Consider the following 24,599-nt stretch of genomic DNA (forward strand, 5'->3'; position numbering starts at 1 on the left):
ATTAGTCTTCACTTTTTCTTTACCCACCAGATTAGTTGGTGTTTTTCTTGCAGTTTGACACCCTAATGAAAAGTTATCATGTTTCATAAATAGAGAATTGGTAATATTTATTAGAATAGTCATATTCTGTATATGATCTGCTCAAATGTACATTAATGAGTGTTTCACTGTCTGCTGGTCTATCGGTTGTCGCAGGTAACAATTTTTAAGTTCATAATTAAATTATAATATAAACAAACTAAAAGTAGTTATTGAAAATTACCCTAGTGTACGAAAATAAATTTGGGGAAAATAAAATTGGGAAACCTTTTTTAATTAAGAAAAGGACGGTACCGTCCACACACACCTTCAAATGCAGTTCTGCAAATTTGCCCTATTATTAAGATCATTGAAATAACATGAACATTAAGTTATTAGACTAATTGAATGCAAGAGTTGTCACTGTATATAAAGCAGCCCAGTTTTGTCAACTTTGTTTTACAGCAGTCCCTGACAATGGTCAGAGCTTCCGACCAAACATTGGAAGGAGTTTTAAATGTTGTTTTTAGGATTTGTCCTACATTTGAGGAATTTTAGTTTATATACAAATACTGTCATGATTGTGTATGTGTTTTTTGTGCTTCTCAACCTGCTACTATACATTTTTTCAACCTTGTCATTATAAAACAGTTCTACAGTATATAGCCTTGAAATCTTGTGTTAACTGAAATGTTGGTTTAATAGAAGAGTCTCAGAAAGAATGCTTTCTGAACAGTAAGGTTGATGCATACTGTAGCAGAATTCAAAATGCTTTTTTTATTAAGGTGGAGAATCTTTTACTACAGCGCGCCATCTGCTGCAAGTTTGTCGTCTGGATGTCTGTCATTGGATGAGTAAAGAGCATTGTGATACAGCAGGCTGTTCCATTGTCTTTCGGCAGCTCTGTATTCCTGGGGGAGGGGTTGGAGGTGAAGGCTATGACTGCCTCTCCGAGCAAATGGGTCGCTGTGGGTTACTGACCCACGCTGCTAAACGCATTCTCCTTGTAGCGGCTCGGCTGTGGCTGTCACCGCAGCGATGGCAGCTGTACTCTTCGCCTGCAGACAGCACAATCTGTACACAACTCAAGAAAAGAGAGAAACAGATGTCTTTAAAAGAATAGCTTGACAAGGTTCTGAGTCAGAAAGCTGCTCTTCATTCTTCCTTCAGTACAGAAGCAGCTGCTCAAGAATGATCTTAGTGAGCATGTAAATCTGCTGTGTGTTTTAATAGAATAAACATTTAGCCCTACAGTGAATGTTTAGTGTACATGGTCGTTTACCGTTTGAATTACTATCGTATTCAATGAAAAAGCAGACTCACATTTACTGTGTGTAATAGTCGTCTTTTACAGTGCGCTGCCTTTTTTCCTTTCATGCATGGAGATTTTATGGGGCATATAAAGCAATGGAAAAAATAATCAAAAATATTTTCTTTGAAAACTGCTGTATTAAGTTGTGTCCAAAACTACATTCTTTTCAGCTATTCTCAATATTTCATGCATGAAAGGAATCATTATAATTTGCTGTTTGTGTTCCACCTTATAGGTGTTACTGTAATGGCATTATGGGGCGAGTGGTATCCATGAGACTGCCACATTATTACTGGTTAGAACTGCAATATAAAGCGCTTTATAACGGGGGCGTGCTGCATTTTTTACTTAAACCTTTACGTGCATGAATGTCTAGCGCTGTGTGGACCGCTGTCATGAACACGTAGAGTGCATTTTAACAGTACTTTTTTTCATGCAGAAATTCTTTTTTTTTTTCAACCTTGTCATGATAAAGTAGTTCTACAGTAAGTGGCCTTGAAATCTTAACAACTGAAATAATTATTTGAATAGAACATTTTCAGAAAGGATGCTTTCTGAACAATGAGGTTGATATATACTGTTGCACAATTCAAGATGTTTTTTTTTTAAATTTAAGGCGGAGAATCTTTTACTGCACTTCTGCTGCGAGTTTGTTGTCTGTGTGTCATTGTATAGTGAAGAGCATTAAATAAGTTTGTCAAGTGCACTGTAGCAACATTCCTCTGGTGCCCTTATCGTTGCATGCAAGGAACTTCTTGTTCTTCATTTGCTTCTTGCCCTGCTTCTACTGTATTCTCTTCCTGCTGTGTTTGTCACACTGCACTTCACTTTGTAACAGCTTATCCAGTTGTGATAAAACTGGCTGAGAGCGTTCTTCAGCACAAGTTCAAGTGTTGGGTAAAGTGAGGTGCCTGTCTGTCTGTATTTACCTGCAGTCGGTGCGTCCATACTGTAGAAGTTTTCATGACAGTGCTCTCTTTTTACAGAAATTTAAGGATCTTTTTTTTTTTTAAAGAAACGTTTATAAATATTCTCTTAGGTTAAACTGTGTTTGGAAAAATGAGAATAAACTAATAAACCCTCTCTGAAACAGTGTAGTAAAGCCTGATTATAGGACGTTACCTTGGTACAGTGGTTAACCTTGTCATTCTGGTAGCAGTACTGTAACTCTGTTACCTTTCCGATGCAGTAAACTGTTAGACGGTAAAGCCCTCTAATTGGGGCTCTCTTGCTTAAACAAAGCCTGGGCTATCGCTCCTTTTAAAGAGCTCTCTCAATCAATGCCCTGAAGGGATTGTTTTTTTCTTGCGTCCAGAACTGTAAAGTTCAAGATCCAGATAATATGATGGATAGAGCCAGCACACAGTGAGACACACAGGGAGTAATTACAGCAACCAGGAACCCTGCTTAGCCACATTCCTCCTGGGATTTAAGGGCACATTGGAATAAAGAAAGGACTGAAGGAAAGTAACACTAGATAGGACAGATAGTTTCAGATGCGCATTTGTAGAGGAAGAAAACAAAGCACTTTAACAAAAGCCCTTATACTGTAGGTGCAGTGCAGAGACACTGAGGTGCTTGGAGTCATTGGTGCTGCCAGCTGCTTATCGTCCTGTTTAGAGTTCCCACGAGCCTGAGCTGGGTTAGTTTACTGCTGCACAGCACACCCTCTCTGTGAATGTGACAGCACAGGGAAGACATTTTCTTATACAGTCTTAGGACAGAGGGGAGAGACACTACTGCACACCGAGAGTGGTGAGGGTATGCAATAGGCTACAGTACCTCCTAGCCTTGCTTTTGATGATAAATCATTGGGATCCTTTTAAGACCCACTTTGTAGATTTTCTTATGTTAAGATTAAGATGTTTATTGAGAAATCAAACCGTTTACCATGGTAACTTTGCATTTTTCCAATGCTTTCCCCATGGTACAGTAATACTAAGCATTTACCATAGTTCACCATGTTACAGTATTTCATTTGCTTTGCCATCAATTGATAATACTGTTAAAAAAAAGTATAGACTGAAAACATTCATGTTTAACATTGCAGTGGGTGATCTCAATACCTCTTATTCCCATGAAATCCACATCCCATAGTAGTATTACTGTGTTGCTGCTCCACATTTATTAGCCTTCTACTGCATACTTTCATCTGGAGATACTTAAAAACATTTGTTGTATTCTTGAAAAGCAACAATTTTCATAAAACAAAATCCTGTCCGATTCAACTTGTATTTCATGTTTAAGGCGTCCGCTCAAACTCTGGAAGTCAATACTTTCTGACAAAGGCGGCTTCTTGGCTGGTATTATTTACGGGTCATTAATAAAACAGATTATCTACTAGACCTTTTCCAATTCAGTGCACTTGTCTTGCTTCTTGGAGTGTTTAAACACTGCCTGAGTGTAATACTGTAGTATAAAAATGTAATGGTATAATTTTTTTTTTTTAACTTTATAAAGTGCTACAATAAGAATGCTTTTGCCTGGTTAAATTCCCAGCTCCCAGATACTGTAACTGTCAGTTTGTCTATGGATCAGTGTGTGTGTGTGAGGGTGGGGCTCCTTTATAGTGTCAAAAATGTCCCCACAAGGTAGGAAAATTTGACAAAACCTACTTTAAGAGGATAGTATATGCCTCCTCCCTGAATTGCTTATAGACCGTTAGTGTTTGTCTGTTTGTTTGTGTGTGTCAGTCTGTCTGTCTGTCTGTCTGTCTGTGTTTGTGTGTATGTTTGTCAGTCTTTCTGTGTGGGTCAGTCTGTGTGAGAGGTTGTCGGTGTCTGTGTGTCTGTGTGTCAGTCTCTCTGTGTTGGTGTCTGTGTGTGTCAGTGTAAGTGGGGTGTACAGTCCAGTACTCTAACCTACCTGCCCTCTCTCCTCCCCTGCAGGCTGGAATGGGTGGAGATCATCGAGCCTCGAACCCGAGAGCGGATGTACGCCAACCTGCTGACGGGGGAGTGCGTGTGGGACCCTCCCCTGGGGGTGCGGATCAAGCGCACCAGCGACAACCAGTGGTGGGAGCTGTTTGACCCCAACACCTCGCGCTTCTACTACTACAACGCCTCCACGCAACGCACAGTGTGGCATCGGCCCCAGAACTGCGACATCATCCCCCTGGCCAAGCTGCAGACACTCAAGCAGAACACAGACTCACCACGTGCCTCTGCGGAGAACAGCCCGGGCCGGAACAGCAACGTGAGCCGCGAGGGCAGCACCTCCTCCTCCTTGGAGCAGGAGCTGGAGGGGAAGGCGCTGCCCCAGGCACAGGCACAGACTCTGCAGCAGCAGCAGCACACGTTGGGCAGAGACGAGCCTGACAGGTGAGGGGAGGAGGGAGGGAGGGAGGAACAGTGGTAGTGCTGTGGTCATGGTGATTTTAGCCTTTTTGTGTGGCATTTAGTCCTTTATACCAGACAAAGCGTGGGCAAAGCTGTCCTAGTAGTCTTTGGTATCAGCTCTGTCCAAAATTGTTTAATTGAATAAATTAAACCTCATTCCAGACCTTAAATACTGGTAGTTAGTTATTTCATTTTTAACAGTGGACCTGGAGTGGAACAGGATGAGGCTTTATCATTTCATAACACATTTTTTAGTTGTTGATAGTAACATACTTTTCATGCAAATCATAATTGTATTTTATTTTAAACTTTTAAACTTGGGGTTTGGCCTATTTGGATCCAGGGGAATTTGATGGGGTGCCACCAGGTTTATTTTACTCCAGAGATTTTTTTTTTTTTTTTTTTACTGGAATATGGCATGGATTTTGCTTTTGTTCCCAAGCTAATACAGAATTAAAGAAAATCTAATATGTGTTCAGATTTTGAAAGAATATTCCCATATTTGCACCAGCACTAAAAACAACCCTTCAAAGAGTTGTTGAGGGTGGGATGGAGGGTGTAGAGATTTGAGAACAGGTTTACAGTACTGATTCCTTTGTGCAGCAGCACCAGCACCAAAAGACCTCAAAAACCTGTCAATTACAATGAATGTCAGAAATGAATAACTGAATGAATACTGTTCAGCGCCGCTCTGCATTATTCTCAGCCCTTTTTTCCAAAGCCATTGAATAGTAATGACAGTGGATGATTACTCCCATGCACAGTGTCTGGTAGCTCCTTTTCAGGGGCTCACAAAATACCGCAATAAATCACTCACCTTCCAGAGTGACATATTTGACTGGGGTTCTTCATTGGAACACCATGAAACCAGTTAATTAACAGGTTTCACCACTTTCAGTCTGAGTTGTTTCTGAACAGCTGAGCTGACATGCTGTGAGTATTCAAAGTCAACCATAGGAAAGACTCAGGTATGATTGACACCTGTTTCATTTGCTGTGACTTTCCTCACAGCATTTGTTCAGGTGCCAGTCAGAAGCAAAAACATTTCCTGAAAATGATCACATTGAGTAGAAAAGCCCCTGCAACCAATTTCACAAGGAACAGGTTTCATGATGTTTCAATAAAGAGTCCAAGTCGACTCAAATAAATACTTCACTCTAAAAGGCGGGTGATTTATCGCTGTGTTTTTCAAGGCCCTGAAAAAAAACGCAGAAAAGGATCTAGTCTAGTTAATGTATAGGCCAGCATTCTCTCTCCAGTCGCTCTGTGCTTCTAGAAGGGGAGACCTGTCAGAAAGTCATATTGCATGTGTCACACTCTTAATCTCCAGTAAGGTTATTGTAATCTTTCCATTGCTGTCCACTGAGCACTGAACAGGATTGAGAAGAGCAGTGCTAATGTGCAGAGAGAGAGAGAGAGAGGGGCGTGTGTGTGGTATGTAGTATACACAGCACGTAACCCATGTTGGGGCAGCAACAAGCAGAATCCCCTTTTCTGATTCCCTCCGTGACAATAAGTAACCCTGCAGTGACTGGGTAGAGGAGAAATATATATATTGTCAACTCACTCACACCAAGAGTCTGAAACCCTCTATCTAAAAAGCTCTGAAAGGAAAGGATCGCTTGTAGCCTCTAGCCTTGGCAGCAACTCTGACAGCACTAGTTGCCCGAAGCCATTACTTCATAGCACAGTTTCAGAGGTGTGGGTCCTAAGGCTGCCGGGTAGTTTGAGGACAGGAATTGCCCAATCTCTCTGTCATTGTTACCCTTTCCCCTGTTATGCTGGCCCTACCCCCCCTGTCTGTCTGGCCCTACCCCCCCTGTCTCTCTGGCCCTATCCTCCCTCTCTCTCTGGCCCTATCCTCCCTGTCTGGCCCTGTCTCTCTGGCTCTATCACCTGTCATGCTCCTCCCTGTCTCTCTGTCCCTATCCCCTATCCCCTGTCTCTCTGGCCCTATCCCCTGTCTCTCTGGCTCTATCCCCTGTCATGCTGTCCCTATCCTCCCTGTCTCTCTGTCCCTATCCCCTATCCCCTGTCTTTCTGGCCCTATCCTCTGTCTCTCTGGCTCTATCCCCTGTCATGCTGTCCCTATCCCCTGTCTCTCTGGCCCTATCCCCTGTCTCTCTGGCCCTATCCTCCCTGTCATGCTGTCCCTATCCCCTGTCTCTCTGGCCCTATCCTCCCTGTCATGCTGTCCCTATCCCCCCTGTCTCTCTGGCCCTATCCTCTCTGTCATGCTGTCCCTATCCCCTGTCTCTCTGGCCCTATCCTCCCTGTCATGCTGTCCCTATCCCCCCTGTCTCTCTGGCCCTACCCTCCCTGTCATGCTGTCCCTATCCCCTGTCTCTCTGGCCCTATCCTCCCTGTCATGCTGTCCCTATCCCCCCTGTCTCTCTGGCCCTATCATCCCTGTCATGCTGTCCCTATCCCCTGTCTCTCTGGCCCTATCCTCCCTGTCATGCTGTCCCTATCCCCCCTGTCTCTCTGGCCCTATCCTCCCTGTCATGCTGTCCCTATCCCCTGTCTCTCTGGCCCTACCCTCCCTGTCATGCTGTCCCTATCCCCTGTCTCTCTGGCTCTATCCTCTCTGTCATGCTGTCCCTATCCCCTGTCTCTCTGGCCCTATCCTCCCTGTCATGCTGTCCCTATCCCCCCTGTCTCTCTGGCCCTATCCTCCCTGTCATGCTGTCCCTATCCCCTGTCTCTCTGGCCCTATCCTCCCTGTCATGCTGTCCCTATCCCCTGTCTCTCTGGCCCTATCCTCCCTGTCATGCTGTCCCTATCCCCTGTCTCTCTGGCCCTATCCTCCCTGTCATGCTGTCCCTATCCCCCCTGTCTCTCTGGCCCTATCCCCCCTGTCTCTCTGGCCCTATCCTCCCTGTCATGCTGTCCCTATCCCCTGTCTCTCTGGCCCTATCCTCCCTGTCATGCTGTCCCTATCCCCTGTCTCTCTGGCCCTATCCCCCCTGTCTCTCTGGCCCTACCCTCCCTGTCATGCTGTCCCTATCCCCTGTCTCTCTGGCTCTCTCCCCTGTCATGCTGTCCCTATCCCCTGTCTCTCTGGCCCTATCCTCCCTGTCATGCTGTCCCTATCCCCTGTCTCTCTGGCCCTATCCTCCCTGTCATGCTGTCCCTATCCCCCCTGTCTCTCTGGCCCTACCCTCCCTGTCATGCTGTCCCTATCCCCTGTCTCTCTGGCTCTCTCCCCTGTCATGCTGTCCCTATCCCCTGTCTCTCTGGCTCTATCCCCTGTCATGCTGTCCTTATCCCCCCTGTCTCTCTGGCCCTATCCCCCTCTCTCTGGTCCCATTCCCCTGTAACATTGACCTGGCTGCAGCAGAGCTTCCTAGTTTAGTCATCCAGTGTAACCCTTATAAAAGTGTACCACAGTATTTTTGCAGTTTTACCATGCTTTTCCCATGATTACCATGGTTTGCCATATTCTTTCATATGATTTACTATAGCTCACTCTTCTTTACAATGCTTGCCTATGCTTTGCCATGCTTTCAGTGTGCTTTATTATACTCTGCTGTGCTTGTACTATGGGAAACTTTTATAAGGGGATGATTCTAGTGCCCCAGGAGTTGTGCCCCAATCGTAAAACTTGAATTAGCAGGACCCCGGATCTAATGGGAATGTAGTTGTGCAACTGGGCTAATCTGGGGGAAATCAATAACCAGGACGGATTGAAAGCCCCTTTGGTGCTTGTGGCAGACGGAAGCCTTACCGGTGTAAATAGGGTGTGGGGATATTTTCTATTTAAGTTTGGCAGGGATGTGGTTAATTCCATCCCTGCCAAATACACGTGTGGAATGTGGCTGGGTCTTGATTGAATAATTTATCATCAATGAAGTACCAGCCCCATGGTATATAAAAGGGAGCTGAATCCTATGTTCAGTAGAAGAGTTCATTGAAGGTGAATGCCAGGCTGAACAGAGTTGCAAAGAGGGGAATTTTGATCTGTGTTTGTTTGAACTGTTTATTTTGGCCCTTGTGCCTGTGTTTTGTTTTGTTTGTTATTATTATTATTATTATTATTATTATTATTATTATTATTATTATTATTATTATTATTATTATTTTATATCTTAGCAGACGCCTTTATCCAGGGCGACTTACAATTGTTGCAAGATATCACATTATACACATTATACATTATTTCACATTATACAGATATCACGTTTCTTTTTTTACATACAATTACCCATTTATATAGTTGGGTTTTTACTGGAGAAATCTAGGTAAAGTACCTTGCTCAAGGGTACAGCAACAGTGTCCACCATCTGGGATTGAACCCACGACCCTCTGGTCAAGAGTCCAGAGCCCTAACCACTACTCCACACTGCTGCTTTTATTGTTAATAAAAGTGTGCATTCATGCTTAAAACTGCAGCTTTCTGTCTGGGTCTACTTTCCTGCTGCTGACCAGCCTAGACCGCAACACTACCCTGCTACAGTGCTTCATATACAGTACAGCAGAAAGGCTGGGTGCTTGAGTGCAGTGATTGCACATTATGCAGTGATTTCCCAGCACAATGGATCAACCGCATGCTGGCTGGCTGAATGTTATCCTCTATAAACTCAGGTGGGATTAGCTAGATCCTGCTTTATATTCAATTAGTGTGTTAACAGAGGCAGCTTGGTGTCTGCTGTCTCTGGTTACAGAGTAGCGCTCTGTATAAACAGCTATTTGTGCACCTGGTATATGTACTTGATGTGCTTGTTATTACACTAAGTTTCAGTTTAGACCCTGCACCGGCAACAGTAGCTACAGTGCAGTTACCCTGGAGCCCAAGGTAATATGATTTAATACAGAGAAAGAAAGATAGCCAAGGTAAACATGTGCTGTGTTTTCAGTTCCTTTATTAAATTAAATTAACCCCTTAAGATGCTACATGTCTGTTGATTCATCTCTATAGACTTCAAAACAAGTGTTACCTGGCGCAACACGAATTAGCACCACCCAGGGGAGAATGTAAACAAGGGATCATTGGGATCACTTACAAAAAAAATAGGAAAATTACAGTCAAGTTTATAATAGCTTTTAATGCCCACATGATTTATGTACCATGCTGCTGAAATGTCAGCCTGCCTTCCTTCTGCATAAGGCACCACCCATGTCAGACCCATAATGTTGCCACCTAGTGGCACAGTTAATTATTGTTGTCTAGTTCCACTGGTATAGGTGGAGCAACATCTAGGGCTGACTGATTGTTAAAAAATAAAGAAAGAATTATGTCCTTGATAGCCTGGAATGCTTATCTGTAGTGGAAAACAGATAAGCACTGTCTGTAGCACAACTGTTTGTCACAATAAGTGGAACAGATGTACTTGCTCAATGGCAGTGGATTTCTGCTGGACAGGTTGGTCAATGCGCACAGGGCCGATCCACTCAAACAGACTCCTGCTGTCATATCACGCTGTGGCCGTGCAGTGCAGATTATACAAGATGGTGAGGCCTACAGTAGGGTTGGTATATTATTGATTATTGGCTAAAAATGACCATGATAATTGCGACTTTATCCCTAGTTACTGTATACAAGATTAGCTGACCTAATATATGTAATATGATGTACAGTATAGCAGGCATTGCTATGATAAAACCATCTGATATTTCTTTATCATGTGTCATGGAAATGACATCACAATTGCTACTCTGTGTGGTGCAGTGTCTCCTACCCTCTGTCCTCAGTCTTTCTCCACTTTTCCAACTGTGTGTCCTCTGGTCCTGGCTCATGCGCTGCACTTGAAGTTTAGGTTAATCAACTCCTGTTAAAGACTTCAGTCAAGTCCCCCACCCCCTCCCCCCTTATTCTTCTTTTGTTATAGGCTAAATAAAATCAGTACGTCATACAATCTTCATAGCTCATTCCCTGGGACTCTCTCCAACACCACAATGTCCTTTTGCTAATGTGGTGACCAGAACTAACACTGTATTCTAAGTGCAGTCTCACCAGTACGTTTTACAAGCACCTCATCTCGTATAAAAGATATGTCACTGAAGAGCTTCCAGACATCCTAAACTTGAGCAGAATTAAAAGAGGTTTTGTGTTGGTCTCGCCCAGCCTCCCCAGCTCCTCAGCCAGACCAGATCATAATTTTAAATACCCGTTTTCGGTAAGAATCATAAACCATGATCCTCTGTAATCTGAGTTTCATGGCAGACAAGTTTAATTTCTAGAGACCCAGAATAAGGACGCAGGAGACTGCTGTGTGAGGAGGCTGTTTACTTTGTCAGGGTAAGAAAGTCGCACTAGCCCTGCTGCACGCAGTCCTGAGCTCTCCATGTTTAGGTATATTATTGAAATGATCCGGAGCCAGGAGTCGGAGCAGAATTAGAAATTCACGCTAGCCTTGCTGCACACAGTCCTGGGTTTCAGAAATCCCCTTCTTTAGGTATATTATTGAAATAACCAGGTGCCAGCAATCAGGCTGCTGAATCTGAACTGCTCACACTTCTCATCACAGCATGTCTCACCTGAGTCTGTAGGTTTAACTATTAGGAGGAGTTCATGCAGATCATTAATCAAATAAACTACTAAATGTTATCGCAAAAGTCTAAATTTTTATGTGAAAGGACATCATTTAAACTTCTGCAGGAGAAGCGAGCAAGAGTGTTTGCTTGTCTTGTTTATTTAAATGCAGTGGAGTTTGTTTTCCAGTGAGCTGTATTGTGGTTTAGGGGTTGATATTTAAATTGCATTAATTAGTCTGATGTGGACATTTTCTTTTGTTCATTTTGAAGATATTTTTTACATGATAGATCTGCACTGTTTTATTTTATGCAGGTTGTCAAATTAAGGCAGCAGTGTGGAGTAGTGGTTAGGGATCTGGACTGTTGACCGGAGGGTCGTGGGTTCAATCCCAGGTGGGGGACACTGCTGCTGTACGCTTGAGCAAGGTACTTTACCTAGATTGCTCCAGTAAAAACCCAACTGTATAAATGGGTAATTGTATGTAAAAATAATGTGATATCTTGTAACAATTATAAGTCGCCCTGGATAAGGGCGTCTGCTAAGAAATAAATAATAATAATAATAATAATAATAATAATAATAATAATAAATAATAATAATAATAATGAAACAAACACGAGAAACGGGGGGAGGGAAATCTCTATCAGCAGAATAGGGTTTTTTCTGTTTTTGCATCAATACTTAGGGGTGTAAGCTTTATATTGCTATAGCAAGGCGATCAATAAGGAATACAATGTTATCGTTTTGTTTATTTGCATTAGTGCAGTATCGCTACAGTTTTAAAAATATATATATTGTGACCCGGAGACTCGCCACACAGGCTCGCTTGGGTTCTTTTCCTTTCCAACACACACTTTTAATTATACAAAATAAATAAAACAAAACAAACACCTAGCTCCTTCGGAGCACAAACTAAACATTTAAACTAAACAATTGACCCGCACGATTTGCATACATTACAGACGAAGGGATTTTCTAGAAATGTGCTTCCAATATTTTGGCAAGTCTACAAACAGTATGTCTGTGAATGCAAGTTGCCCCTATGAAATATTTTCCAATTGCATTCATGAATTAAAATAATTCCGCCTTTCAGGATGAAAAGGCTGCATTATTTACTAAACAGCGATGTGGGCAGACATGGTATGAATCATGTGTCCAAAGAGCCTTTTGTGTAAATACTCTGTTTTCAGGTTCTGTTCCACTCTACTGAGATAGAGGTAGGTTGTTTGACTCGCTGCTGGCATGAAATATGGGTTTAATAGTTTCGCTGTTATCCACGGCTGTGGATGCAATCAGGTAGGACACCAAATTAATCCAAATGTGTACGGTCAGACGGATATTGTTCAACGGGATTGGTACAGAGTGACCATCTACTAGTTTATATGTTAATATGCCATGTTATGGCTGTATTGTTATAAGCAATGCCGTATTGTTATAAGTAATGCCGTATTGTTATAAGCGATGCCGTATTGTGCAGTTTTGGGAAAGCTGGTTTGTTATAATAAGAGACACTCTGCACACTTTAATACTTTTTTTAATTTTTTTAAAATTACGATTTTACTATTAAACAAAGTGCTGTTGTTTCATAAACTTTGAACACAGGATGATAAGTTGTACTGGAGTTTTGACAAATCCTTGACTTTTATTGGTTGATTTCCCGTATGTGATTTATAGTAATTTAACACAACAGAAGAAACACTGTAGGGTCTAACTAGACATTTTTTTTTATATAAAAACTGCTTTTAACAAACTGAAATGGATATGGGACTGTGTTTTACAATACGACATTGAACAGTAGTTTGTAGAATTGTAAGAGCAAATCTCTGCTTCTGTTCTGGGAGTCTAGGGAGAACACTGACAACTTGGCAAAAGTACCCCTAATAGTGATGAAATAAATCTGAGATGAGTTTAATAAACTTAGTGGTATGTGAACAACTAGTGCTCACAAATACTGTACAGTACCTGGAAGGTTAAATAATAATATTATTATTATTATTATTATTATTATTATTATTATTATTAATAATAATAATTATTCATTTAGCAGACGCATTTATCCAAAGCGAATTACAGAGACTTGGGGGTGAACTATGCATCCACAACTGCAGGACCTCATCCGAAGGTCACGCACAGTGAGTTAGTGGCTGAACCGGGAACCTTCTGGGATCAGGCCCTTCTCTTTAACCACTAGACCACCAAACCTACCGAATTTGTATTAAATCAGGAGTTTACCAGATGATAGCCAAATGCAATCCGAAACGCCTATACTGTAGGTAGGAGACTAGGATTGTATGACAAAACATTGGGTTCACAGGTGGATGGGCATGATCATATAAGCATATAAGGACCCCCATTTCTTGAACGAGGACGCTAAAAATGTACAGTAGGCTAAGTGTCTTGTACAGTCTATATACGAGTCTTCTTGGATGGTGACCTCCATGGAAAATCAGGGTCAGCTGATGTTAGAGACTCAGTAGGCAGCACTCTTCCCTCTGAACCAATGTAGTGGGCACTGTGCTATCTGCTGTCCTGCAGATGAGATGTTAATCCGAGGTCCTGTGTGTTGTGCAGACTTTTCAAAGAACCTGTTGAGCCGGATACATTCCAACTCGACGGTGCGTGGTTTTAACACCTGAGTGATACTGAACATGTGAGTTTGATCTGCTCTGTCTCTGCCCTAGCTGTGGGGTTGCTGACAATAGTTTAAACATGGAAATGTTTTCCAAGTGTTTTAAACATTTACAGTGATTCCTAAAACTATTGTCAGAACTGTGAATGTCAAATATACAGTCGAGGTTAGCTTACGTGTCTTATACAGTAGGACTTTTGCAGTGTACACATACTGTGTTGTAATGAATTGGCATCTCAGCCCATTCATTTGAATAGAAAGACAAGGGCTGGATGTGAACTGCAAACCATAGGGTTCAAAGTTGAACAACTTACCATTCAATTTAAGATCAAGCTCTGTAGTCAAGAGGCAAGTACATGTCTTATGCTCATCAGGCGCTAGGAGGAGATTCATTACACTGCGCACATAGTCTCATCCACTTTAATGGAGAGTTTCTCAGAATAGCTTTTGATTGGTTACAAAGAATCTGAATGTTAAAATGTAAACGTTTAGGAAATAAAACAGAACGTAACATCCCTACAATGGTGTGTGTAGCAGCTGTTTCCAGCTGTTTCACACAGTCTAGCAGTTCTATTCTGACAAACTCAGCATGTTATCCAAAAGAGTACTGTATCCTCTCTGGTTTCTCTCACTCTTGACTCGTTTCCATGCTTTGTACTTCGTGCTCTGGCAGTCTCCTGAGGGGCCAGCCCTGGGGTTGCCTGTCTGCAAAAAGAGATTGCTTTGCAGGAGGAGCCCGACAGCACTTCTCAATGTCAGGAAACCTCACAGGGGACCTGGGGAGATCAGTGCAGCGCTGCAGTGAAAGGAAGAGGTGTGTACTACTGCATAGCTCTGTGTAGAGAAGTAGGGATGTGTGAAAGGTACTGTAGTGGGTGTGGTTAGCTCAGTGGTCAGTGCTAGGCTGCAGTGCGGAAGGTAATGGGTTAGAGTGCTGGTCTGCAGTGTGGTAGGCAGTGGGTTTGAGTAGCTTGGTAGTCAGAGAAAGCACTGGGTTGCAGTTGTGAAGGCAGTGGGTTTGAGTAGCTCAGTGGTTACAGTTTTACAACTCCATGCTCTGAGAAAATAATGAGCTCTGACAGAATGAGCGTGACAGTGACAGTCCTAATCCTTGTGACATCACAGTGTGCCAGGCCCTTTCCTCACTGTACAATTCAGTGCTGACAGAGCAGACAGCAGCAGTCAGAGCATTGCAACCAAAATGCACAGCAGTGATGAGTTCACAATCTTAGATGATAAACCAAACTAGTGTGTTGGCTCTGAAGTCATTGAAATGCAGTATTCCTGATTTCAAGGTTAAGCTGTCTTGACCTGAGAGTTTTTTTTTCTCCCTTGGTTAATAGGGGGTTATGCTGGTAGGCATTCCACAGCCGCTCTTTCAAGCTGTTGGTCACAAATCGATCCTGTGCCAGCAAGAGAGAAAAAGAAAGAGAGAGTGCAATTGATTGAAATCTGTCAGCCAAGTAATTATTTATAATGTTGCAAAAAAAAAAAAGGGTTCATTTTGTTTTGAATTTCCAGTTGACAGAAAATCCGGGGCTGGGATCCTCTGATAGAATACAAACCCAGCAGATTACCAGTAGCTGGGGGCAGTGCTCTGATTTGTCTTCTCTCTTTCTCTCTCTCTTGTATGCTCTTGTTCTGGTCTGAAGGACACTGCAGGAGTCTGTTTGCCAGCGTGGAGACTGGGTTGGAGAGGTGGGACTGGAGCACAAGTAGGCTCCCCCACAGCACTGTCCTATCCTTTCTTTCCAAACCAGCATCAGCATTCTTGTTTTTTTTCTCTTGCATGAAACTGTCATAACTATTTAACCCATATTGTGTAAATAAAATAAACAGTCACACTTCCCTATACATTCTAGACACGTGTAAGGCTGTCACATTTACACATTTTACACAAACAGTCGTTGTGATTGTGCTGTCCGGGAACGCAAAACTAACATTGCAATGTTACATGCTTATACTCTGCATTGCTCAGCAGTGCTTAGTATTTAGTAACCAACAGATAACATTAACATTACAGGGATGGTGATAAGACTCCTATTGCATCGTTTAATCCAATCCTACAGCCTCCCTTTGAATGTCCCCATTGTGGTTAGAGTGCGGGGCTGCAGTACTGTATACAGGTGCACTCCACTTATAACAGACTCCAAGAGACAATGGAAATCAGTAAATGAAGTACGTTGTAAACACAATTCAAAATGCTGTATGGAACTGCGAACATAAGTACCATAAATATTTACTCTCTGTAGACATGTCACAGATGTTAAAAAAATGTTCATTGTCCCCGTCAAATAAATGCATAAATACCAGTAAATATCAACAATACAAGAAAGCTTAACTGCCAAAGAACAGAGTTTATTATTTGTACAAAACACGCCCTGTGGGCCGTACAATGTAATAAGTAGTACCATTTTATGAATTTATATTTTCTCTAAATGTAATTCAAATTGTATACGGTATATGTTTAAACTGTACAACGACTGTGCCAACAAAAACATAGAAGAAGGTACATCCGGGACTTTTACCTTATTTGCACAAAATATCTACCTGTGGAACAGGAAAACTGTATGTATTAAACACAAAAGACCTGCCTGTTGAACAGGACAAGTGTACGTATTAAATGGTATATACTTTTGTGGCAAAGTGGCTTGCAGTGTGCAAGTGCTCAAACAACAGAGTTGCACGGTTTGGCACCGTTAAATAACAACGCTGGCAACTACACAGTAATGTGTAATTGCACAGCTAAACAATAATAATAATAATAATAATACAGACACGACTCCGCGTCCTTTCTCTCGGTGCTCCCGTGCTGGTGGTGAATACAGTGATTGTGACTGGTGCAGTATTTGTAATCCGGGTTGGATGCAGGCTTGACAGCGACAGCTCCCGGTTGTTAGCCGTTTACTAATTACAAAGCAAACACTGTTATTACAAAACAAAACAAAACACCCACACAAACACTCACGGTTAGTTTTACAGTTTTTGTAAACCGTCCGTAACCATAACAAAGGAACAGATTGCTCAGCCACATCCCCCGATATACCTTCAGTCACGCCCCCTTTTGTAGCGAGTGCAGTCACATCTCCTCCAATCCATGACTGATACATCGTCTACCGCAGTAAGGCGCTGACTTCTGGTATTGTGACTCTGCCCCCTTTCTGGATGGCTGACTATCGACTGACCCTGAAATGAACTGCCAAACCATACAGTCCGGGGCACACTGTTCCTGTTATACAGCGCCCTCACAGGTCAGGAGGGAGATTGTTGACTCGGATTCATTCGCTCTCTGTCACCACATTATAAGCGAGTCTGTTTTAACCAGAGTAATTCCACATTAAAACCCATGTTGTTTGGCAGGGACATGCCTCCTCAATATGTTGTAAACGGAACTCCGTTCTAACAGGATCTGATATAAGTGGACTGTTTAAGACAGTGGGTTTGAGTAGCTCAATGGTTAGAGTGCTGGGCTACAGTGTGGGAAGCAGTGGGTTTGAGGAGTTCAGTGGTTAGAGTGCTGGGTTGGAGTGTGGAAGGCAGTGGGTTTGAGTAGCTTAGTTATGTTTCGTTTTTACCAAATATGTTTTTCATGTCACTTCCTCTCCAACAGGATGTCTCCTTTCCGCTGGAACACGGGCACCAAGGAGCGGATGCTAATTAAGGTGACGGACCGTGAGCCCAGCTTCCTGGCTCACCAGGGCAACGGCTACGAGGGTCCTGGTGGAGGAGGGGGCGGCACGCGGTCTCGGCGCTGTTCTGGGAACCAACCCACGCCTCCCGAGCCGGAGAACTGCTCTGTCTTCTACCCTGAGCGCCGTCAGTCCCCTTTCCTGAAGCGGGTCGAGCTTGGGGGCTCCCCTCTGATAGGTCGAGGGGACCCCTTTCAGCACCGCCGGGCCTCGGGTGACTCTCAGCCTCCGTCACCCCGCTATGGCTACGAGCCCCCGCTTTACGAAGAGCCCCCCTCCGAATACCAGCCCCCCATCTACGAGGAGCCCCCCACAGACATGCACTGCGAGGCGTCCCACTACGGCAAGGCCTGCTCTCCACAGCAGAAATCCCCTGGCCGTAAGCCCCAGCTGCCTCTCTTTCACTCCCCGAAGCAGGGCTCCCACTCCCCCTACCAGCAGCTGGTGCTCACCAAGCAGAAGTGCCCGGAGAAGTCCCTGAGCCTGGAGTACAGCCCAGCTGGCAAGGAGTACGTCAAGCAGCTGGTCTACGTGGAGCAGTCCGGCTCCAGCCCGCGCTTCAAAACAGCCGACCGGCTGCACCGCTACCAGCCATCCAACACCATCGCCGGCTACGGGGGCTCCTACACCCTGCAGCACAGCCAGTCCCTCATCAGGGACCCCCGCACGACTGACCGCAGCAACAGCAACCCGGGGGACCCCTGCGAGCTGCGCCATTTGCTCTATGACGACTCCATGTCCTGGTCCAGCCAGCAGGACACCCTCTCATCCACAGGTGGCTACTCCCCGAGCAGCCGCAAGCGCAAGAGCCGCAAGCCCTCTCTGCCCCAGGAGGTGCTGGCTCACTGTGGGGAGAGCGAGGGGGAGTGTGAGCCTGCAGGGGGAGGCACCATGGACAGGCAGCAGCAGCAGCAGGGAGGAGTTGTGTCGGCCGCAGAGTCACCCCTGTCTGGTTACCCCGAATCCTACCTGACCCAGGGCAGGCTGGCCTGGGAAGCCCAACAGATGCACCAGCTACGGCAGCGCAGTAGCTGGGATGCGGCCCAGCAGCAGGGGGCCCTGCAGAGCCAGCTGCAGCAGGGCGTCGGGGCCAAGGACGGGTACGAGAGCGATGGTGCCGTGCCCCACCCCCTGCCCGGCCCAGTGGTCAGAGCTTTCAGTGAGGACGAGGCGCTGGCGCAGCAGGATGGCCGGCACTGGAAAAGGAGCACCTTTGAAAGGCTGGGCTTCCCACAGGTCCTGTTGGAGAAGAGCGTCTCTGTGCAGACCAACCTGGCCTCTCCGGAGCCATTCCTGCACCCCTCCCAGGTGAGTCTGCACAGCCTGATCCTCCCAGCACTGCACTGAGCATGCAGGTGTCCCTTCTACTCTGATGCATTCCTTTCTGTGTTGGTGATCGATACTTAGACCTCGTACACACACAGCCTAAATGTGGTTGCAAGTTCACCTTTTGCTCTTAATGAGGTTTAAGTACACACACATTTCGGTTGCAAAAGGCAGCGACAACCGCATTAGTTAATCCTGTTATTAATTCAGTTTGGTTACTTAATGCACAGCAACTGTGTGTGTGTGCATTAAAACTGTACTAAAACAACCGCTGTAGGTGCTCGTGGATTTCTGCACAAGTAATGATGTCATCGTTAATCAGACATTTCCGAGCCAAGTTGATTTTGTAATACTGATAACAGTAAATAGTGCTTACATATAATATACTTTTTTTATTTAATCAAAGTACAGTTGTATAATGTTCTGTTGTAAGAAAGAAAACCCGCAAAAATTGTATTTTTAGTTTTGCAACTTAAATAAAACAATATGGGACAATTTGTGTCCCCAAACGCCACAGTGCGACCGCAACTAATTTTTCCACCAATACCGAACGTCTCATCTGTGTGTTTTGGCACTCCATGAAAGGTCTCAGTAAATGACAGACGCATATACAACTCCTTAGACACGCATAGATTTTTAATCCAGTCATTTGGAAACCACTCAAGTCATTCCCACCAGCCTTCTGGTCGGAAGATCGCCCAAATGTTTCGATCTCCCGTCATGCTACTGCAGATCGTTGCCACTATTTAGCAGTGCAGAAAAAGCTAAATGGCGTCTGCGCTGGCTGTGCAGAAAAGAGCATAGCTGTGCTTGACGAGCTCTCGATTGATTATGTACTGAACTTTCTTGAGTGGGTGGGTCGCACACTCAGGATAGCTCAATTGTATCCTTAATTCATTTTAGACTTGATGTTGAAGAGAGTAAAAAGCAAGTGGCAATGTTTTCATCTAAAAAAACAATTCTTTATTGTAATAATTGACTGTTTCTTTTATTATAAATCATGTTTTAATTAAAAGAAAAGAACACAATACAAAGTGAATGTCTTTATCCATACCTTTAGAATGATTTTCAGGTAGTCTACTGTGTAGGTGACACTTATGGCATAAAAAGCAGTACATACTGGATTATTATGAAATCTGGCTTTTGCATGGGAAATTACCATGGAAAACTTTTGTAAGGGTAGGGCCCATCACAAGGTCAATTTGTGCATGGCAAGGCTGCGCTCGTTCTCACTAGTAGTGATATCTTTATGTTTTGCTGCTGTTTGTCCCCATCTCCCCCTCCCCTCTCCTCTAATCCACAATAGCCTTGTAAATTATCTTAGAAATCCCGGTAATTGTTCCCCTCCTGCACAGCTTTGTGTTGCTGAGGGCTGGATGGGAAAGAACCTGATTCACCGCAGGTCTCTGAACAAGGGAACTGAGGCACGCTACAATCCAAGCACACAGTCTCTGGAGTCTCGGCCTGCCTCTGATTTCTTTTCCTTGGTAAAGTAGATGCTTTCTCGAGTAGGTTCTGTCTGCACAGCTGAAGCAGTGAACTGGAACACTACAGGCATCTCCAGCAGTACAGCACCAGGCAGGGTAACTGGTACAGCTCAGTACAGTACAGTGAGTGCTGGGGAGTAGACACTCACGCTAGCCCTGCTGCACGCAGTCCTGGTTTTCAGAACTCTACTCAATGAAGTATTTTATTAAAATCTACTGTTCCTCACAGCTTAAATAAGTCTCACCAGTAGGTCTGTAGGTTTACTAGTTGTTCATTTGGCTGTAAGGAGGATTGGTGGTCCAGTGGTTAAAGAAAAGGTCCTGATACCAGAAGGTTCCCGGTTCAGCCACCGACTCACTGCGTGTGACCCCGAGCAAGTCACTTAACCTCCTTGTGCTCCGTCCTTCGGATGAGACGTAAGTGACTCTGCAGCAGCAGTTGATCCATAGTTTACCTCCTAGTTTCTGTAAGTCGCTTTGCATAATATCGTCTGCTAAATGACTAATTAATTAATAATAACAAGAAAGTTTATTTAACATCAAAGTATATTAAATAATATACTTCACTGAAGGTAGTTCAGAAATCATGTTAGTGTTAATGTCAAACCCTGGGAGTGCCAGGGGTCCTTTGATGTTAAATAAGTAGCTGCATGGACAACTCCTATTAGTAAAACTACAGGTGTGACTTATCCATGATGTGCCGAGAAGTGTGGTCAGTTCAGAGCGGATTTACAGCAGTGACCGGACAGTTAACATATTTGGTAATTACAAGATACCTGACAAGAGACTAGGTGGAGGGCTAGTGCGAGTTTCAAGCCCTAGAAAAAGAAATAATTTTACAATAAAACAAATTATTATCAACAAATCAGTCCTTGTATATGTAATCTGAAACAGAAAAGCCAAGTTTTCCCGCTGCTGTCCGGCTCATCATCAACCAGTCACATCCGTGCTCTGCAACCCCCCAAAACAGCAATACACTTTCTCCCCGTACATTCACTCACTCCCCCTTCCCATGCGAAGTAACGGTGTCACCCGTTCCCCTTACAATACATATGTATAACATAAAAGAAAGGCGAGACAAACTGAACAGACAACAACAAAGCAATTGTCTTGGTCGTTACAATATATTTTTTTAATTTGAAAGTAAAAATGTATGAAAGCATGACAACTTTATGTACAAAAATCTTCACTGATATCCAATTGAACAAGAACTGTTGAGTATTTATTTTTCATTTCATACAGTATTAAATGGCAGTGTTTATTTATATCTGATAGTGAAAAATAAATAAATGAATATCAAGATAGATAAAGAAAGAAAGCAATGTCTATGTGTTGATTTATGTATTCATTTCTTTCAGTATTTATTAATGTATGTATTTATGTTTTACTTTTACCAAATATATAGGCGATCCTTCAGCATAGCTAATTCTCAGAAATTAACTTTCCTTTTTGTCCAGTGGGGACCACAAATAACGTTACTGACATCAACCAGAGAGGAACCGTACTTCCTTGCACCAATAGGGACCACAATGAGCGTTACAGACATGAAACCAAAAATTTTCAGAGATCAAGATCAGAATCTCAGAATGATGGTGATGATGATGAAGATGAATGATGACTCGAAAAATCTCCAAAATATAAGAGTCACGGGAATTTTCGGCTGGCTAACTTCATTTTTCAAAATACTGCTTGTCTCAACTAATCGTGTAGCACTGACAGTAACACAACACGCTTGCAAACTGAAGGTTATAGTTTCAAATCCCATGCATGCCAGACCTTTATATATATATAAATAAAAATATGGTTTTTTGAAGGCAAATGTTCCATTTAAAAACAGAAGTCATTAAACTTGGATGTCCTCTAATATATATATATATATATATATATATATGGATATATATATATATATATATATATATATATATCCATATGTGGATAAAAGTGCCTGGGGTCTGCAAAAAAAGAGAAAAAGGAGGAGAAGGACATTTTTACCTTACTTTGGTGATTTATTTCTCTTACTGTATAACAGGTTGTGACAGGAATGGCTGAGTGGTCTGATATCAGGCAGAAGCAGGAACAAAAACTGACACCAGGGCAAGTACTGCAGTTGAAGTGGCGTTTGCCGTTTTTATTAACAAACAAAAATAAATAAAATATTTAAACAAAACACTTGCTCACAGAGCAAAATAAAAGGTTTAAACAAAATAAAGTCACAAACACAAAATCACATAAACAAAGGTCAGGCTGGGCAGATTGCCTTCACTGTTCCTATGTTTCTTTTATTAAGTTTCGTTTTCGTTTTTACTCGCCGACTCTCTGCTCTCTCGTTCCTCCTCTGAACACTCACACAGAGCTAGAGAGCTGCAGGCTTTTTATAACAGGTGACCATCTCCCGATTAGCAACAAATTAAATCACCTAATTAATTCGGGAGATGGCCACCTTCTGCACGAGTTTTAATTATGTTGCGGATGGGGCTACCCATCCACGCTAAACAAAACAAACCGGCTACGCCGTCAAAATACAAACAATAAAACATACGGCGCTCGCCGACATAAAAATAAACAAACAAAACAATCTGCACAGGGGCGGAGGGGGAGACCCCGATCTAAAAATAAACAAAACAATGTACAGGGCTGCTCGCCCTGTTACACAGGTATTGACTTTTTTTTCTACATTTCACCTGAGAGTGTTAGGAACTACAAATTAAAAGTGAAATGGTGCTTTTGGCTGATTTACTTTTGCTGCGCCAATACCCTGAAAACACGTCAACTATCCTTGCTGTATGGAGATTCTGGCAGTTCTCGCGCTTCGCTGATAATAACTTGCTGTGAGGAACTACTGTTCCTCTCAACAAGGACTCTCCCTGCACCTGAATAACAGAAATCAGAGCAGAACTCGTTGATGGCTCACTGCTAAATTATTCTAAACACAGAGTCGTATTAACTCAGACCTCTTGTAACAGGTTTTATATGTGTGCTATTGACAGCCTTGTTGTCTTATCTCATTAGAGCTAGGATATCCGCATGGTGCTTGTGTTCAATTGCACTGTGTGTGGGTGTGTATGCGTGTGCATGTTTAATGGGAAGAAAAAAATGAGGTGGCAGCATCAGGAGTCAAACTGGAACTGCTTTCTTCTTAAAGTGAGACTATACTGGAAGAACATAAATATCAAGGATCGCCCTTTTTTAGCCCCATATTGGCCCTAGGGTGGAATGTAATTGCTTCATGAATTAACTCAACATTTTAACTGCTGTTGCCTCACCTTATTCTCCATGTGAAAACACATTGTAATGCCACAAGAGCAATTGCCCCTCTCTTTCCCCGCTTTCAACAGAGGTAGCAACATGGACACTGTCTGTGTAAACAGAAAGTTTAGTCGCCCTGCCACTTTGTTTGCTAGTACATTATCACTCAATTATAATTATAAAGAATAGAGGGAGTAATCTCATTGGCTAACAAGTGTTCCAACATGTGTCATACCTCCATGGCTTGGAACTTTGTCCTGAGAGAAAAGGGGGTTAGAACTTGGTCCAGTGCTTGACTATTTCTCACTGTCCCCACCTTGAATTTATAAAATTTCAAGTTTATTTAGCCAGGATAGAACTCTAGAGAGAGGGTCCTGGCAAAAAAAGACAGCAAGAAATATCTCCTCCTCTCTCTTTCTCTCTCCGCAGTCAGAGGATCTGGGTGCCTGCGCTCAGTTCGAGTCCAGCAGGAATGCCCGCAACATGAATGCGAGTGCCAGCTGCGTGTTCCCAGAGTTCACACTGCGCAAGCCCTCCTCGGAGACGGACATCGAGAACTGGGCGTCCAAGCACTTCAACAAGCACACGCAGGGGCTGTTCCGCCGCAAGGTCTCCATCGCCAACATGCTGGCCTGGAGCAGTGAACCCATCAAGAAGCCCATGATCATGACCTCCGACCGGGGTGTCAAGAAGGAGGCCGTGGAGATCTTCAAGCTCATCCAGATGTACATGGGAGACCGGCGGGCCAAGACGGACCAGCTGAACGTGGCTCTAGAGATCGCCATCAAGGGCTGGAGCGTGCAGGGGCTCAGGGACGAGCTGTACATCCAGCTCTGCCGCCAGACCACAGAGAACTTTCGTTATGACAGCCTGTCGCATGGCTGGGAGCTCATGGCCATCTGTCTGGCCTTCTTTCCACCCACGCCAAAGTTTCACTCCTACCTGGAGGGCTACATCTATCGGCACATGGACCCCCTGAACGACACTAAAGGTAAGGAGGGGTAGGCAGTGGGGGAAGGGGCTCTTCTGATCAACATTGCGACTCAGAATTAATTTATTAAGTGCATTTCTTTCTTCCT

The 24,599-nt window shown here is 43.6% G+C and overlaps 1 protein-coding gene across 2 annotated transcripts in view; it reads left to right on the forward strand.

The window, feature by feature from the left end:
• Window positions 1-24,599, forward strand: part of arhgap39 (Rho GTPase activating protein 39) — a 113,474-nt gene that overhangs the window by 51,863 nt on the left and 37,012 nt on the right. For both annotated transcript variants that reach the window (XM_059023041.1, XM_059023042.1), the window contains exons 2-4: window positions 4,219-4,650; window positions 17,383-18,769; window positions 23,950-24,511. In XM_059023041.1, the coding sequence (XP_058879024.1) occupies window positions 4,219-4,650; window positions 17,383-18,769; window positions 23,950-24,511 (2,381 nt within the window). The remainder of the gene's footprint in view (window positions 1-4,218; window positions 4,651-17,382; window positions 18,770-23,949; window positions 24,512-24,599) is intronic.

Source organism: Acipenser ruthenus, chromosome 4 (genome assembly GCF_902713425.1).
Source record: "Acipenser ruthenus chromosome 4, fAciRut3.2 maternal haplotype, whole genome shotgun sequence".
NCBI classification, from domain to species: domain Eukaryota; kingdom Metazoa; phylum Chordata; class Actinopteri; order Acipenseriformes; family Acipenseridae; genus Acipenser; species Acipenser ruthenus.